At 40.6% G+C, this 15,365-nt stretch overlaps 1 protein-coding gene across 1 annotated transcript in view; it reads right to left on the bottom strand.

Annotated features, from left to right (window-relative positions):
• Window positions 1-15,365, bottom strand: part of WWC1 (WW and C2 domain containing 1) — a 128,875-nt gene that overhangs the window by 47,292 nt on the left and 66,218 nt on the right. The window contains exons 3-8 of the mRNA XM_084838626.1: window positions 5,427-5,630; window positions 3,944-4,020; window positions 3,116-3,195; window positions 2,074-2,203; window positions 1,552-1,698; window positions 1,162-1,235 (exon numbers count right to left, since the gene is read on the bottom strand). Coding sequence (XP_084694752.1) covers window positions 1,162-1,235; window positions 1,552-1,698; window positions 2,074-2,203; window positions 3,116-3,195; window positions 3,944-4,020; window positions 5,427-5,630 — 712 coding nt within the window. The remainder of the gene's footprint in view (window positions 1-1,161; window positions 1,236-1,551; window positions 1,699-2,073; window positions 2,204-3,115; window positions 3,196-3,943; window positions 4,021-5,426; window positions 5,631-15,365) is intronic.

Here is a 15,365-nt window from a genome sequence, read left to right as displayed (position 1 = left end):
CCCTGAGTGCTCATTGGAAGGACAGATAATGAAGCTGAAGCTCCAATATTTTGGCCACCTAATGCGAAGAGAAAACTCCCTGGAAAAGACCCTGATGCTGGGAAAGACTGAAGGCAAAAGGAGAAGGGGACGGCAGAGGATGAGATGGCTAGATAGCATCACGGATGCAATGAATATGAACTTGAGCACGCTCCGGGAGAGAGCGCAGGACAGGAAGGCCTGGCGTGCTATGGTCCATGGGGTCATGAAGAGTCGGACACGACTGAACGACTGAACAACAAGAAGTATATAAATATTGTAAATAAATAAAAAAAAATGTTAGGACTTTTCGTGATAAAGATAAAAGCTACTGAAGAGTCTAGAGGAAAGTGTGCACTTTTATCCAAGAATACAAAACAGCCACTCTCTTGGTTGCTTGGGGTACCTGAAAAATCCCTAATCTCTTTTTGAGCACTTTCTTCCAGAGAAAGAGATACAACGATCTCTAAAGGTAGGAAGAAAAAGGCCCTGCCCTCAGAGACTGTAAGACAGGGTTGTATTCTGGAAGTTGTATATGAAAAGAACTACCATTTGTAGGGAGTGGGGAAGAGAGGAGAAAGGGTAGTGGTGGTATCATGGAGCTCCAGAAGACCAGACAAAGGCCCAAGGGTTGCCAACCACACCCCACTGTCTTATTTACAGTCCTTAAGTGATTATTGTAATACAGTCCTATTGAATATCTCAATTTAGGGCTGCAAGATGGTCCTAATTCTACAGCAAAATAAACAATGGCAATGGCTTGTTTCCTACACAGTAAATTGTCAACATTAGAGTTAAACTGGCCACCAGCCTTAACAGTGTAACACAATATTAAACACACACAGAATATCACAACAGCAATAAAACAAGTATATAGCATCATCTATAAGCCTCACGGTTATTTTGACACAAGAACACATTAATTTACAGTTAATTGTGTGCAGCCAACAAAACCTCATGAAAAGGAAACAAAGAACATTCTCGACAGCATAAACAAGGCCTGCCGGTAAACAAACAAATTCACTCATGATCTAAATGTGTACTTTTTTCAACAGATTTGTTCTCACACAAAAATGCTATTGTTTACACTATGGATCTAGTGCTTTTTGAATTGTCAGTAGCGATAAAGAAAACTCCAATTACCTTCGCTTAGCCTCTTCATATTGTAGGCGCAGTCTCACCTTTTCAGCCAATGGATTATTACTGCTCAGAATAAACTAAAGAAAAAAAATGTAAAGTCAAAGTATGCTAGCACACTTTCCCCTGTGTAAAGTAGATATGTTAACAACATGTGTCAGAGCCAAAGTTCAACATGAGCATTCAAAGGCTAAGAAATAACACAAGTTGGAGTTGTTTTTACATTGCTAACTTCGTATCTAAGGGACACAGAAATATGCTGTAAAATCTGTTCCAGAAATGTCTATATGAGGCTGGTGCAAATATGTCAGGTTACTACAGAGCATCCTTAAATAAGCTTGGAATGGATAAAAAGACAATGGTGACTCAGACAACAATATTTTAGATTTTACATACATTTCCCGAAACATCTGTTTGGGAACCAGCATCCAGATACTGCCTAGGTAATGAGAGGCTGGAGCCTTCCGAGGATGTGCTGCTGGCCCACAAGTCTGAATGTGATCCTCTGTCTGTCACAAAACTGGCTTTTAGCCTGGCAAGACTCTGAAACAAGACAAATGCAAAGTTGCCTTCTTGCTGCCCTGATGACTTGATTGATACACTGATATATACCTGAAAATTCAGTCCCTCGCATCAATATGAAAAAGACGTTGACTTTTAAAATCAAATCTCCTTCACACCTTTTTATGTAATAGGTTTCTTTTAGAGAGGTGCAGGGATAGGAAAGAGACTGTTATCTTAGTTATGGAAAGACAAGTGCAAGCAGATTGGTTCAATTTTTAACCGATGAACTGGTATTGATTTTATGTACCAGTTCAATACAAACATTCCTCTCTTTGCAGCTGTAGAATCTCAGAAGTGCTGCAATGGTAGTTTAAGATCTGCCTAGCACAAGCATTCACCAAGTTGATTCCATACCTGAATGAGATCTTGCTTTTCTTGCTCTCCTGAAGTTATGGCCTTCTTGATAGCTTTCATTTCACTTAAGATGGCTTGTGCCTCATCAAGCTTATATCCACCTTGGGTATCAGACATTTTCATATCAATTCTTCAAGATAATGTATAAAACAGGAAATAAACAGTTATTAACTGGAAGAAACTTTAGACAAGACATAATACAATCTAATCACAAGGAACTTGCAGTGCCTTGCTCAAAAACGCCATCAATAGGATTTCTCTGTCCCAAACATATTGAATGGAAAATGTGAAGTTTTCTTACATAGCAGTTTTTGGAAAGTGATACCTTTTTATTAAAAGGGGCTCAAATCAATTCTTGTTTTGACAGGTTATCATCACCACCTACAGCTGGTCCTATGCATGTTTATTAGATGTAAGTTCCTACTTTTGGGACCTTCACATTTAACTCAGTACAAACATACATGCATAAGACTGGCAGACGTAGTGTCACTACGTTATTGAGTAATCTTGTGTAGAAATGTGCGAGAAAGGTTGTGTACATGTACACAATTGAGCTCTAAATAATTATTGACCTCTTATTATTATATGTATACTGATGAAAAAAATGACTGTTTCGCAGTTTCTTGCAATACAGAGTTTTTCCCTATATGAATATTAAACCACCACCACCATGGACAGGTGGGGTCAAACATAACAGCACTGAAAAGTTGTACTAAAATCAGCACATGCAAATGACAACGTCATGAAGACAGGATGCATGCGTTGTTCTATATATTATGTTTGGTATTCAGGCTGAATGAAGTACATCCATTTATAATGTCAAAGATAATGGATCCAAAAGTTAACCTCCAAGGCTAGGGTCTCTTTTCCAGGCTTTTTGCCTTTGGATTTGCTCAAACAGGGTATTCTATTAATATTGCACTTGCATTTTGCCTTTAACATGGATTCTTTTGCAATACACAATAAACAACTACATTATTCAATTAGAAGCTAAGAATATATTCTTTGCTAGAAAGTAAAGGACGACTGATCATTAACTTACTTCTTCAGTGTTTGGAAACCAAGTTCCTTATACTGGAGTTCCTGTCTCATGTGAGCAACTTCTCTCTTGAGTTTATTTACCTGTAGAAATGTGAAAAAGTGAAGTGCTTTGTTACTTTAACCAATGTTTTCCATTACTGTATTCAGAACATTATAAACCTTTCAAGACATATTTAAACATTTCTGGACTTCCATAGAAAATCATTTTAGTATAACGATATCCATGCCACTTAGGGTTAGTAAGCCTCCTTGAATTCAGTGGGACTGAATTCTGAGTAGGCATTGCGCTGTAAGACAGCAGCTGGATTTAGACATCACACTAAAGGTTCAGTGACGCATCAGTGACCACAGCTTGTCATGTCATACTAACAATGGTTAGCTTAAACAAAACAAGCTTGGGAATCACACAAACCTGGCAGGAAGCTAGGCTCATCCACTTCTCACTAAACCACAGTTTAGCGTGATGTTCTAATGTAGCCAATATTTAACACTAGACATCCTCTGAAAAAACATTAAATTAATACATGTGAATGTAGAAGAGCGTGTGGTCATAGCACTCATCCCTGGCTTCATAAACAGTGGCTTATGAAGCTGTGGATGACCTCTTGTGCTAGGTACAGCAGTTACTGTGATGTCAAATAAATATTAAATAAAATTATGAAGTCAGCCTCTAAAACATTTCTTTCCTTTAAGGACATTTTACCTTTAAAAGGCCTGTTTCCTTCTAAGGAAAGTACCAGATCATATAACAGCTGTCTCTGTAACTACTTTATTACTAAACGTATTGCAACTTACAAGAAATCAATCAAACTCCATTTTTTTTTCTTACCCTAGATTTTGTGGTAGCAATTTCAGCTTTAAGAATTTCTGGATCATATTTTGAGCTCGATGACGAACTGGAAACTACTACAGTAAAGGGAAAACAAACGAAGTTTAAAAGTGCATCAAGGAAGAAATGGGACATCATACAATACAAAACACACTATTTACTGTGTAAGCATTTGAGGAGGCTCTAAACACAAAATTTTTGGTTGGATATTTAACAGTTCTCAGAGAAAGGAGTGGAAGAAAGGAATGGAAAGGAGCATAATCTTTAGTGATTTCAATAAAAAGCATATCTTAATATACAATGTCAACGTTTTAGAATAAAGTGGAGATCTCCCACCCCTTGCTTTTCCTTTTAAAAATGATCTCTGTAGTTCAGGATGTGGAATGTGTGGCCCTCCAGATATTTTTAAACTCCCATAATCCCTCACCATTGGTTATGCTGGCCACAGCTGATGAGAATTGCAGCCCTACAACATCTGAAGGGCCGCACATTCCCCACCCTTGCTGTAATTAGTTCAGTATTTTTTAAAATGTCTGCTAGTGACAAAAGTCATTGTGGTAGATTATATTAATAAACCTTGTTTGCAAATACTAATGTCAGTTAAGAGTCTCAATATAGAGTATTTTTATATGCATGCATGCACACATTATGTGCTGTAGTTTATGGCTATTGTCCAAACTCACTCAAGTGCTTGAATAAGGGAAATGAGATACAGTTGGCTCTTCTTTGTCAGTTCTTACTGCACTATCAAACAGGCAAGTCACTTTTAAAAACAAAGAAGCATTTTGAGTCTTGATAGTGGGAGCTACTCCAATGAAAACTGAGAAGGAAACTCCAGTTGCTCATGCAGTTCTCTTACTCATGGATAAATTAGTTTTGTGGATTGTGGCCCATAACTACAGAGTAGTTCTAAACTTTAAGCTTCAGAAGGCAAGACAAACAAATCCAAACTACAGCTCAGCTATGCAAGGGAAGGCTAAGGCACCCATCCTTGCAATGATCGTATAACATTTTAAGCATGCAGATTAATTGAGAAGGATCTGTTTTCCAGTTGCATTTTGCACTGCAGATCATGCATTGAGCAGAGGGCTGGACTAGATGACCTCCAAGGTCTGTTTCAGCTCTGTAGTTCTAGACACTGATCCTATGGTCTAAGGGGCAGCTGGTATAAAAGACAGGATCAGACGCTTAGTTCGCTGCTGTTGGATTCAGCCTCTGTGACAGGCTAGCAGTCTCTGTCTCCACTGTTCTGGGAAAATCCTTAGACAGCACAGAAATGCTGCACTAGGGGTAATGTGAAGGGAAGAATTAAATTGCCCACAGCACTGCTGTTGCATAGTATTGTGTTAATACTGTGCTCGCAAAGGGTAACAAAAGCAGGTTATGGAGGCTGAAGGTGGACTTAGAGAATGAACAAAGATAAGGAGCACTTTGCAATATAACTAGAACAAAGATGTATAACAACAACCTTTCAAATACTCACAGCTTGTCTGAGATCCGAGCTTGTGTTCCCAAACATCATGAAGTTGTTGGTATTCCTGCTGGGCCAGTTCAAGCCTCTGTTGTTTGACCTGATAGATTTCCTTCTGAGCAGTCAGTGCTTCTTGTGCCAATACAAGGTAGTCCTTCAGCATGTGTTCCTGCTCCCGCCGCCATTGTACTCGAGGATCCTCTATCTGAGTAGTTTCTTTAAAACAGGTGTCCATTTTTACTCAAAAGAGTAGAGATAATACTAAAACCAACAACAGCAGTCATGACTAGCCTAGAATAAAAGTTTCCATAATTTCCCATGTTTTACACTACCAATAGGCTAAGGACATGCAACTGTTTCAACAGCAGAAATTATTAAATAGCAAATACACTTTTAAAAAGAAAATGCCCATTTCTCTCTCTAGAAGCTTGTTTATCCCAGTATGGAGACAGGGACTGTTAACTTAAATCAACCAACACATTTCAGATGTGCTTCTGTTAACGCAAGTCCCCTCATGGTAACAGTCTTGGACACAGCAATGGAAAACTAGATGGCCAACAGACACTGCGCACTGTATATAACACATATTGCATTTTATTGAGCTTCCATCAGGGGTTCTTCAGGCCTCTTCTTTGCAAGCCTTCTTGGAAAGCTCTAAAAACCCGCTTGTTCTTGTTGGCCTTTTCTTAATTGTATTTTTGGGCTGCTGGTTTCCAAGCTGCCGTGATGGGTATGCAAGGGAAGCCATTGCCTCAAGCAAGGGGTGTGTGCATGCCAAAGTTGTATCTTGCCTGGGGCACCAAAATACCTTGAGATGGCCCTAGCTGATTTTATTTGAAATTGCTGTTTTTATGGCTTTTTACTCTTTTGCATTGTTTCTTTTATTATGGATGCTGCCTTGGGAGGGTTTTACCTTTAAAGACAGCCTAAAAATAATTAGTTTGCTTCTGACTCTTTTATTATATTCTATGCAATTTGCTCTCAGGCTTTGCATATTAATGTTATTCTGCTTTTCAGGATCACTTATGCCCTTAAATATAAAACATGCTGGTTATTCCCATATCATTACCTACTACCACTCAACGATATACTAAAATGACACAAAGCAAGGTTTGATTTTCCCATCCCTCCAATACATATACATACTTATGGCTATCGTTTTTAGGCCTACCTATGCTTTGGCATGGAATAGACAAGAATAGAGAAACAAGAACTGACTTTACATAATACAGACAAGACCATAAGTAGTTGAACTGCCTTGTGTCCTTCGTTATTTCCCACTTGAGATTCACAGAAGTTAATGGAACCATTTCAGTCGGGGTTCAGGCCAGGTTTTGGCACGGAAACAGCCTTGGTTGCCCTGTATGATGACCTATGTCAGGAGAGAAACAGGAGGAGTGTGACCTTGTTGATTCTCCTTGATCTCTCGGCAGCTTTCAATACCATCGACCATGGGATCCTTCTGGGATGACTGTCTGAGCTGGAAGTGGGAGGCACTGCATTGCAGTGGTTTTGCTCCTACTTGTATGGTTGGGTCCAGAAGGTAATGCTTGGGGACTACTGCTCAGCCCCGTGGATTCTCCAGTATGGGGTTCCACAGGGGTCAGTTTTGTCCCCCATGCTATTTAACATCTACATAAACCATTGAAGGCAGTCATCTGGAGTTTTGGGGCACATTGTCATCAGTATTCTGGTGACACGCAGTTATATTTCTCCTTTTCATCTTCTTCAGGTAAGGCTGTGGATGTGCTAAATCAGTGCCTGGCTGCAACAATGGACTGGATAAGGGGTAATGAACTGAAAATTATCCAGACAAGACTGAGATGCTGTTGGTGGGTGGTTCTTCTGACTGGATGGATTGAGCACAGAATAGGTGCTCAACCTATTCTGGATGGGATTGCACTCCCCCAGAAGGAGCAGGTTCATAGCTTGGGGGTTCTCCTTGAGCCATCTTTATCACTTAAGGCTCAGGTGGCCTCAGTGGCATGGAGTGCCTTCTACCAACTTCAGTTGGTGGCCCAGCTACGCCCCTATCTGGACAGGAATAACCTGGCTTCAGTTGTCTGTGCTCTGGTAATCTCCCAAGATAGATTACTGTAATGAATTCTACATGGGGCTGCCTCTGAAGATGGTTCAGAAGCTGCAGCTCATGCAAAATGCAGCAGCCAGATTGATAACGGGGACCAGGCGGTCCGAACATATAAGACCGACTCTGGCCTACTTGCACTGGCTGCCTGTATGTTTCCAAGCCGATTCAAGGTGCTGGTTTTAACCTATAAGGCCTTACAGAGCTTGGGACCACAATACCTGATGGAGTGCCTCTCCTGACATGACCCTACCCATATAATAGGCTCAACATCTAAGGCCCTCCTCCAGCTTCCTAAACTGAGGGAAGCTTGGAAGATGGTGACAAGGGAGGGGGCGTTTTTGGTGATGGCCCTCAAATTATGGAATGATTTCCCAGATGAGGCCCACCTGGCGCGAACATTGTTATCTTTTTGGCGTCAGGTTACGACCCTTCTCTTCTCCCAGGAATTCGGCAGCATATGATAAGTTTTAATCAATCCTGGAATGTCTTATGGTTATGGTTGTTTGCTTCTGAGATTGTTTGTTTGAAGTTATTTTAGATATGTTTCTTTTGTGTATATTGTCTGTTCGTGTTTTCTTTTGTAACTGGTTTTTAATCTCTGTACATTGTATTTTTAATGTTTTTAATCTTTTTAAACCACCCAGAGAGCTTTGGCTACTGGGTGGTATAGAAAGGTTAATAATAATAATAATAATAATAATAATAATAATAATAATAATGGATTTCATCTAAGGAAAGTGCATTATGTCAACAATATAGAGGAGACTGCAAAGTATTTGAAGTTGTGTTTCATTCTGGTTGGTGAGCAAGTATATGGGGGTGGGGGTCTTCTGTTTCTCTCAGTTCTACTGCAAGGATTTTGTTTGAAAATCAGGAAAAGGAATTTCAGTTCTTCACCCAGCTTTAAATGCTCCAGGCTGTCTGAACTAATCATGCTTGAACAAGGATGCCTAGCTACCATATAATGAATAATTAATATGAAGGGCTGCAGGATACCAGAGTCTAATCTGCACAATTTAGGAGTGCTTTTAAATATTTAGTAAAAACAATTGTGGTAAAGAAGCCACAGAAGGGATCCAAGCAAGCCAGGAGATTTTTTTTAGGGCTGAATGACCTATGATCTAGAAAGGTACCTGCCACAAACCAGAGCCAAAACATTTAATGTTACCAATGCCTGGAAGCTGCTGGTATGATGGCTACAAGCAGGTGCAATTCATTTAAACTAGCATACACTGTGCACAGCCAAAAAGCATCCTATTAAATACAGAGGAGATTCAGCACTGTTAATAACACTTCCACTAATATGCCCCATCCCCTTCTTTCCATACTTTACACTCTGAAATTTGAGTCTGAAGTGTGAAAAAACTGACTTTTGATCTAGACCTTTTCAGTGTTAACCTTCCAGAACATCTCAACCCTGTTTGACAAAGAACCATGTATAAGTACTTCTGGTCATCTGTTCCCCCATAGCCAACCCTCTGTATTGCTCACATTTCTAGCATCAAAATTGCTATACACAAGATGGGGATGGAGTGAGAATGTTAGAGAGAAAAATAGAAGCAAAGATCCTTGGCTGCGTGTTCTCAACCTCTGAAAGAGGAACTAAAGTTCACTGCTGATTCTGCATAAAACTTTGACTGACGTAAACATGATGGACAGCCATGGCAAATGTTATGACTTTTGCAAAGAAGACACTTTCCAGGCAGACGAATAGGTACCATTAACTACAGATTACATGGCTAGAATGAAAATATCCCAATCTGTTCCTTGCTTATAATGATGTTTAGCCATCAATGTGTTAAATCCAATACATCAGTTACAGGCTTCGTGAAACTTCAGCTAGCAAGCAGTAAGGACCCAAGGGCTGGCTTTGACTCATGCTAGCTGCTACAGAAAGACGGCCCACTAGAACAGTCAAAAGATACTGTACAAGTTTTTAATCCACACTGCCAAATATGCACTGGATTTAAGCGGGTTTTGAGATGATTTTAAGTCTGAAGAAAAAGTCCAGTTGCTTGTATCAGAGTCAATGCCAAGAGATAATAATTTTGGCTTCTTCCCCTACTGTCAAAATGAACCCCTGGGAAAAGGACTTAGTAAGAATGTCCATTAATATTGTAGTCAGGAAGTGATTATTCCAAGTTCAGTTTCATGGTCTTTACTTTAACAGTCAAAATCACGATGCTCTGCCAGTGGAAGTTCTGCTAGAATGAATGGAAATCATGCCAGCACAGCATCCTTGAAATGAGGCTTCCAATATATATTTGTACCTGTTCATTTAACTAGCTGTTAACTTTAAAACTGCTCTTCAGCCTGTTTTGAGCAATTAGGTTCTAATATTTTAATTTATCTTTTACATAACATAACATGAAGTAGGTCCTAGTAGCAATGCATAGCAAGAATAAGATAGAGGGAAGCATTTGCTTTTCTCATTTCTATTGAAAACTGATGGTGATGTCAAAGTTACCTATACTATCTGTCTACGCCCTTGCAGAGGTATATCTAATAGGGACATATGAGAAATTAATTTCAGTTCATTTCTTATCAGGATTCACCCTCTAGACTGAGTATAGACTTGGACGCAATCTGCAGTTGAAGTCTGCACATTTCCAAGCTTGCAATGTGATTCGTGGATCAAAGACGTGTTCAACAGCATGTGTACATTTGAAAAATGTGCACGAAAAAATGCATACTTTTGAAAAATATGCACACACACCCTTTAATCAATGGGAGAAGAATGTGTAAATTTCAAAGACATGCACAACTGATGTGTACATTTGGAAAAATACGCGTGAAGATATGCATGGATTTTCTGGCGAAAAGATAAAAACACAGCTCACAATCTCATACAGACTTGAGTCAGAACAAACTCTGAGTTTGGCAAACTCAAGTTTTCGTGATTCACACGTCCCTAACATCCAATAGCAGCAACTAGCATTTATACCAGGGGTGGGCAACTTGTACAGCCCTGAGGGTAGCATGTGGTGTTGCATGGGTGGCCAAGGGCAGCATGTGCATGCACTCACACACCAACCCCCCACCCCCGCTCTGATCCAGATCACAGGAAGGAGAAAGAAGCTTTAACAACACCTTTCTACCAGCAGTGTATTCCAGGTTGTTGGGATGGGAGCAAGGTAAAAACCTCTCCTCCATCCCAGCATTCCTGCTAATGATCATAGGGGTGAGAGTAGGAGCTTTAACCTCACATCCATCCAAGTGATATTAAATAGGATTGCTGGGATGGGAGTGAAGTAAAGGCCTGCGCATGTGTCTGCCCACACAGCTTGTTTCCCCACAAAATCAAGATCTTGCCAGCCTGACAAACAGCTCGTGGGACCCTGATTCTTCTGGGAAACAGGGTACACAGAAATTATTGTTCTTGCACACTCTGTTTCCCAGCAGAACCAATTCTGTTGGGGCAGTGGCGGCAGCAGTGCAGAGGAAGACTTCAGGAGTAGGACAGCTATGGCAGACTCCCCAGATGGTCTCCGAGGGCTGCATACAGCCTGTAGGCCATGTGTTGCCACCCCTCATTTACACATTGACTTCGTCTGCAATCCCAGGACTAAGCCCCGCTGAACTCAATGGTACTTACTTTTGATTAGGCATGTATAAGATTACACTTTTAGAGTAGTCCAAGTGAGTCAGATACATTATCTTTCAATCCTTAAAACAATCTGTAAGGTAGGTCAGCCTTACTATCCACATATTAAAGATAGGGAGGGATCTGAGGCTGAAAAAAGTGGCTTATCCTAGGCCACCTAGTTTATGGCCAAGACAAGAGTTGAACCACCGTCTTCCCAATTTGTAATTCCGTCTCTAATCCAGAGGTGGGCAACTTGTGGCCCTCCAGGTGTTGCTGGACTACAACTTCCATCACCCCTCACTATTGGGTATGCTGGCTATGGCTGATGGGAGTTATGGTCCAACAACATCTCAAGGGCTACAAGTTACCCAGACTACTCTAGCCACGTACTCCATCAGCTATTTGACTATGACAGCCGAAATCTGTTTTGTGGAGACTGTAATCACAGGAAGAACTATTTATTTATTTGGTTATTTATTTAGAAGGGGGTTTATGTTTCCTCTCAAAGCAATAGTTTTCCCAAAGCGTCATCATAAAACATTTTAAAATTAAACCAATACCTAAAATTTTATTCTAAAAGCATGGCATAAAACCATTCCTGTTCCAGACCAATGATCATATACAGTTAAATATTATCACAAATGTTTAAAACAGCAACAAAGAGTTGGAATGGTTCATCAGCAAGGCATTCGGTACTGTGAAGGCCAGTCAGGAGGAAGGGTGGGCACCAACTTTTCTTAAGAACAGCAGGGAAGTTCCACGGGAAAAAGCAAGCTACAAAATACCCATAGATCTTAATCCATCAGGCAAGGATCATGTCTAATGGAAATACCAAGGGATCGGCCCAATTCACAATGCAAATCCTGGGTTCCAACTCTGAACTGTTGCCCAAGAGACAAGTCGGAGTTCTGGGTTTGGACATTGCACTAAATAACCCAGAGGCAAAGTGTCCCTGGATTGCTTAGCCACTCTAGAAGACAGACGGAGCCAAGTGGGAGCAACTGAGCCACGTGAACAAACATGCTGGCTAGTTCACAGTAACTTTTTTTTTTTTTTAAAGTTAGGGTTACTGTTGCATGCGAATTGGCCATTGTTACATGAATGTTTAAATACTTATTGTATCTACTCTGCTAATCTACTCTTACATGGGGCTTCCAGTGTTCTGTCATCCAGATCACATCCACACCTGTTTAGCTTCAGCAACTATACAGCACTGACTGTTCCGGCAATCATTCACTGGCCCTTCCATGTTGTATGTATGAAAGGAAACATTTACATTTTACAGACATTGCTTGACAATTATCTCATTAGCTTAAACTCTGCTCAGCAGTACTGCAAAGTCTGAGCAATAAGCAAACAAGAACAGAAATACACACATGTCTCTCTACAAGATATTGCATGAGCAAAGACAATGGCTTGGAGTCAGAGAATCCTATGAATGGAATTCTACTCACGTGATTCCTCTGATGGAAGGGGGGAGTAATCTTTGACATAATCCTCTGTATCGCTCCTGTCCTTCTCCCAAAGTCCACTCTGGAGGACCAAGAGTCCCTCCAGGGAAGTACAGGAGATATCAGGTGTCACAAGAGTTGCAAAGAGAATCTACAAAAATCACCCCTTCCACTACCAGGACTCCACTGGATCAAAGACCCTTTCACGAACATTAGGAGTCTTTCAATTAATTAATGAGCAACTCTCGATCCAAGCCTATGATAATTAATTCCTTGTAGGTCCTAATCTATGTGTGTTCTATATATAAACCACAGCTTTATTAGAGCTGCCCAGTTTTGCTCAGTTTTAAGATAATCTGGTTTTGAGTTAGTTTGGAGCTTTCTAAAACCATCACAAATATCCAACAGATATTACTTAAATGAAGTTGCATACTCTGGGAAGATAATAATAAAAAACCAACTACAACTATGCCTGTATTCAAAGCATATTCAAATTGACTTAATTTAGTCAAATAGGTGCAGAGTGTACGTCTTCAGAATGAAAAGAACAAAATTAAAAAGGAAACAATCAAAGGAATGGCACAAGTGGGATGCAAGCTAGCTGCATTTAGCAAGTGTGTATCTTGAATGTAGTTTCCCTCTAATTCTTATTGACCATAAAGAATAAGCACTCTACCAGCAAGTGGAAAGCTATCTTGGCGGCAGATAATGCTGTTCCAATTGCCAGGCTGTATCGTGAAGGAGGGTTCATGACATCTGCATTAGTACAAGGTGCGCCAGCTACGAACAAGGGCAGAGTAGAGGTGTGAAGGCCCAGAAGAAACCCAGAAAAATTGGGGGAAAACCCAGTTTTTTCCAAACACCATTTTTGTTTTTTCCTGAAAAATTGGAAAAATTGAATTGCTTTGGATTAAGAAATATTTTATTTTAGAATTTAAGACAAGGTGTTTATATGTAGTTACCAAGCCTTTACTCCTTCTCCCCTAAATGATTTCTAAGAACGATGTAATCAGAAGACTTTTATAGAAAGACTGGAGATGTAAAATGTCTGGAAATAGTAAACCCATAGGAAAATGTTTTTTAATCCTCTCTGTAAGATTCTCAGCATAGTTATTTCTTTCATTTCTTATTAAAACTATTGATCCGGTGTATCTTTTATTGATAAACATTTAGGGATGCTCCAAGTCATGCTCAGTTTCCCAATATGTGAATAAAGTCACCGTATCATAATATGGAAAAAAACACACATTCTTGACAGTCTGGCTTTTGTGCTACAGAGTCCTCTGTTTCTGGACTTGTCTTCCTCTGCTTTGAGGTCTTCCTTCTTCTCGCTTCTAGGATGATTCAGCTGTTTCAGGGGCTACTTGCTGAAGTTCCCTCTGGCCAGACATAAACTAAGAACTAAAATATGTTACGTATAACTTGGTTTGCTCATAAAATTAATCATGTTTGGCATATTTAAATTTTAAAGTATAGTTTATTATTCAGACAATAATTACAAATTTACTAACTGAGTTCACTTTTTAAAGTTTTCAAATATAATGATAATTTTATGAGCAAACCAAGTTACACATGATATAACTTTAGGAACATACAGGCTACTTATATCCTAAAGCAGCCTTCTTCAATCTGGTGCTCTACAGATGCTTTAGACTACAATGGCCAGCATTCCTGAACAGTGGCCCTCCTGCTTGAGGTAGGGATGTCAGAGAATTTCTCCACGAATCTCGGAGAGGCCGAATGCCAGCGCATTTGGCCCCCTGAAATTGGTGGAGAAACGGTCTGCCCCCCCGCGCCCCCCCCGGGCCGGGACTTACCTTGGTTGAATGTCCCTGGCGGCGGCAGCTCCGGCGATGGTTCGGCGGCGGTGGCTGGTCTTCTGACAGGCTGCCGCCGCCGCCATTTCCAAGTAAAACAAAAAACAAGCAAACGTGATAGGCTACGTAAAGATTTACGTAGCCTATCACGGCTAGATTTTAAAAAAACACCGTGATAGGTTACGTAAACATTTACGTAGCCTATCACAGCTGACTGCAGGGACGCAAACGGCAGCGGCTACGGCCGCCGCCATTTGCGTCCTGGCAGGACTACAAGATTCACAGCCGGAGGGACGGGGCGCCTCCCCCCTGGCCAAAATTTCGGGGGGGAGGGACGGGGCGCCTCCCCCCCAGCCAGAATTTCGGGCGGAGGGACGGAGCGCCTCCCCCCCACCGAGAAGCAAGCTTCGGGATCAGGTAAGTGACTTTCGTCCATCCCTAGCTTGAGGCGGATAGGCGCTGAAGTCCAAAATATCTGTCTGAAGGCTGTCTTAAAGCAACAAAGTGACTTTAAGGGCACAATTCTATGCATGTTTAGACAGAAAAAAGTCCTACAACTCCCAGCATTCCCCAGACAGCCATTGTGTCCTAGATCTCTAAAGAGTGCTTAAAAAATAAGTATTGTTTATTTTTCAATTTTTCCCAGGATTTCCATTTTAAAATTTTATTTATTTATTACATTTCTATACTGCCCAATACCTGAAACTCTATGGGCGGTTCACAAAAATTAAAACAGTAAGTACAGCATACAAAGAATATAAAATATAAAAGCTTAAAACTACTGTAAAAAGGTACAACCAGAATAAAACCTAGTAGCAATGCAGACATTTAACATACAGTAACAAATTTAAAACAGCTGAGCTAAAAGACCATAATGCTAAAATTCCTGGGAAAATAAAAAGGCCTTCAACTGGCACCAGAAAGCAAGTAGGTGAACCTCTCTAGGGAGCTCATTCCACAACCGGGGCGCCACAGCAGAAAAGGCCCTCTTCTTGGTAGCCACCCTCC

Source organism: Heloderma suspectum, chromosome 2 (assembly GCF_057233095.1).
Source record: "Heloderma suspectum isolate Gila_16-S chromosome 2, 16-S_ref, whole genome shotgun sequence".
Lineage (NCBI taxonomy): Eukaryota > Metazoa > Chordata > Lepidosauria > Squamata > Helodermatidae > Heloderma > Heloderma suspectum.
The sequence above is the reverse complement of the archived record's forward strand: the minus strand, read 5'-3'. Positions and strand labels throughout refer to the sequence as shown.